A 2,174-nucleotide genomic window follows, 5' to 3' on the forward strand; every position below is an offset into this window, starting at 1 on the left:
TTAATTACAGGTTGTGACCTTCCTTGCTGTTATTCGACGGACCTTCTCGTGACTGTTCTAACTTGCAGTCTGGGATTTTATAAATTTATCCGGTTCTCCGTATCTTTCTTCCGGGTCATATCAAGGGGGGGGCCGCCTTTAATCCCCGGGATTTATGATCATTAAACATCCACGCGGATTTGTATCATCTATAAATCCCGGGGGTTTACGGGGTATTAAACCTCGTAAAGGTTTGGTAAATCCCCGCGTGCCAACCAGGTCACCCATTGCACGAACGAACGGTACGTCTTCCAGGGCCCATGTTGTTGTTGTTGTTGTTGTAGCGGCTTTAGCTTTCGCCGAATGGCGATAGCAGGATAAAGAAAAGATGTCTTTTTGTATCTGCTATAACACCGGGGTGATGGTCTCTATTATTATGTTAAGGCGGTCTCTTCCTGATCCCTTGTGTGCCGCGTCCATTTTAGTTTAGGACTATTGCACTGGTGATGGTCTCTAGCTCTAGCCATGTTAAATTGGCTGGCTCGTCCTGAACCGCAGTCAACCATCGTGAGGACTTGTGCTTGGTCTTTAAAAGCAGAGAGAACCCTTTGAGGAACTGCCAGCTTGCTAGGCTGGTTAGGGTTAGCTGTTCTCCTCCCTGTTTATAGTCCCACAGCCAGACGCTAGTCTTCTCTCTGTTTAACGTCCCCTAGCCAGACAGAGCAAAATCAGTAAGCACAGCCAGACGCTAGTCTACTCTCTGTTTAACGTCACCTAGCCAGACAATGGACATTAATAGAAAAGAAAGAGAACACGGACATTTTTTCTTAATAATAAATAAAATCCGTCTAGTTACTATGTAATTTTTTTTAAAAACAAAACAATATTAAAAATCTTAATAAATAATTGAATATCAACTTATTTACATGTTCCGTATGTACAATGAGTGTGTTTTTCTTAGAACTAACATAAGTATTGAGTACCTACCAACTGCGTACCCTAATGTCATAAAAAAATATTTTATTGGAAAGAGTAGGGGGTCTATAAATCCATTCCCCATTTTTTTTTTTTTTTTTTTTTTTTTTTTTTTTTTTTCGAGGGTTTCATCCCCGTTTTTTTTTTTTAATGGAACAACTAATGTTTTTTTTTTTTTTTTTTTTTTTTTTTACGAGGGTTTCATCACCGTTTTCATTTCTCAATGGAACAACTGCTACATTAGACTCGCGTGGTAAGAGACACAATAGGTTCTTCCCATTTAGGTATTGGGTCAACACGAGAACACCAGAAAATGCTTATCTACTCGACATCACTACCCTCCTCTCTCTATCTGACTCCCCATGACCACCCGTGAGCTCACGTGATGTGATAGTGTGTTTCTACCAAGAGTCACAAATGCTTGTCTACTCGACATCACTCCCCTCCGGATGAAATGAGAACATGGACAAATGAACTAAAGGAACACAATATTAATATAACTTGGCTAACTCTATCATTTCTGGTACAATCTCCTGTTTATCATATGCATTGCATAGGTTAACCAGAGTCGTGACTACACCGTACGTACATGCTGGTTTACCTGCGAAATGAAACTTTGTCTACTCGACATCACTACCCTCCTCTCTCTATCTGACTCCCCGTGAGCTCACGTGACGTGATAGTGTGTTTCTACCAAGAGTCACAAATGCTTGTCTACTCGACATCACTCCCCTCCTCTCTCACGAGAGGGGGCACCTCCTCCTCTCCCTCCCCTGGTCTCCTAATAATCCCATACTCCTCCCCCTTCGCGAGCGCCTGTAGCGCTAATTTGCGCACCTCCTCCCTCTCCTCCCCGAAATGAAACGAGAAAATCTCTTTTGTGTTGAACATTTCTGCTAACTTTCACGTCGAACGGTTTGTTCCAGAGTTACAGTCAAACAAAAACACAGACACATTACTTGAATGCAAAATCGTCGAGTTTAATCTTCGAAACTTATAATAATAACTCTCTTTGTTCGGCCTACAAGGTAACTATACATATCAGCCCGTCCTTCCTTTATTATTACGATAGTAATAACAAAAGGTATAGTGGACGGACTGTTGTATTCGCTTCGGTGTCGTCGGTCTGTCTGTTCAAATTAAAGGTCTTTAAAAAAAAAAAAAAAAAAAAATGGTTTTTGGGGGGTTTTTTTTTTGAACTTTTTCCCAAAAAAAAGGCC

At 41.1% G+C, this 2,174-nt stretch overlaps 1 protein-coding gene across 1 annotated transcript in view; it reads right to left on the reverse strand.

Moving 5' to 3' along the window:
* Positions 1–2,174, reverse strand: part of LOC113472666 (protein unc-45 homolog B-like) — a gene marked incomplete at its 5' end in the record, with an annotated part of 20,149 nt that overhangs the window by 16,075 nt on the left and 1,900 nt on the right. Inside the window, one exon of the mRNA XM_026832470.1 lies at positions 1,518–1,555. Coding sequence (XP_026688271.1) covers positions 1,518–1,555 — 38 coding nt within the window. The remainder of the gene's footprint in view (positions 1–1,517; positions 1,556–2,174) is intronic.

This window comes from Diaphorina citri, unplaced genomic scaffold (assembly GCF_000475195.1).
Source record: "Diaphorina citri unplaced genomic scaffold, Diaci psyllid genome assembly version 1.1 scaffold7087, whole genome shotgun sequence".
In the NCBI taxonomy this organism is placed as follows: domain Eukaryota; kingdom Metazoa; phylum Arthropoda; class Insecta; order Hemiptera; family Psyllidae; genus Diaphorina; species Diaphorina citri.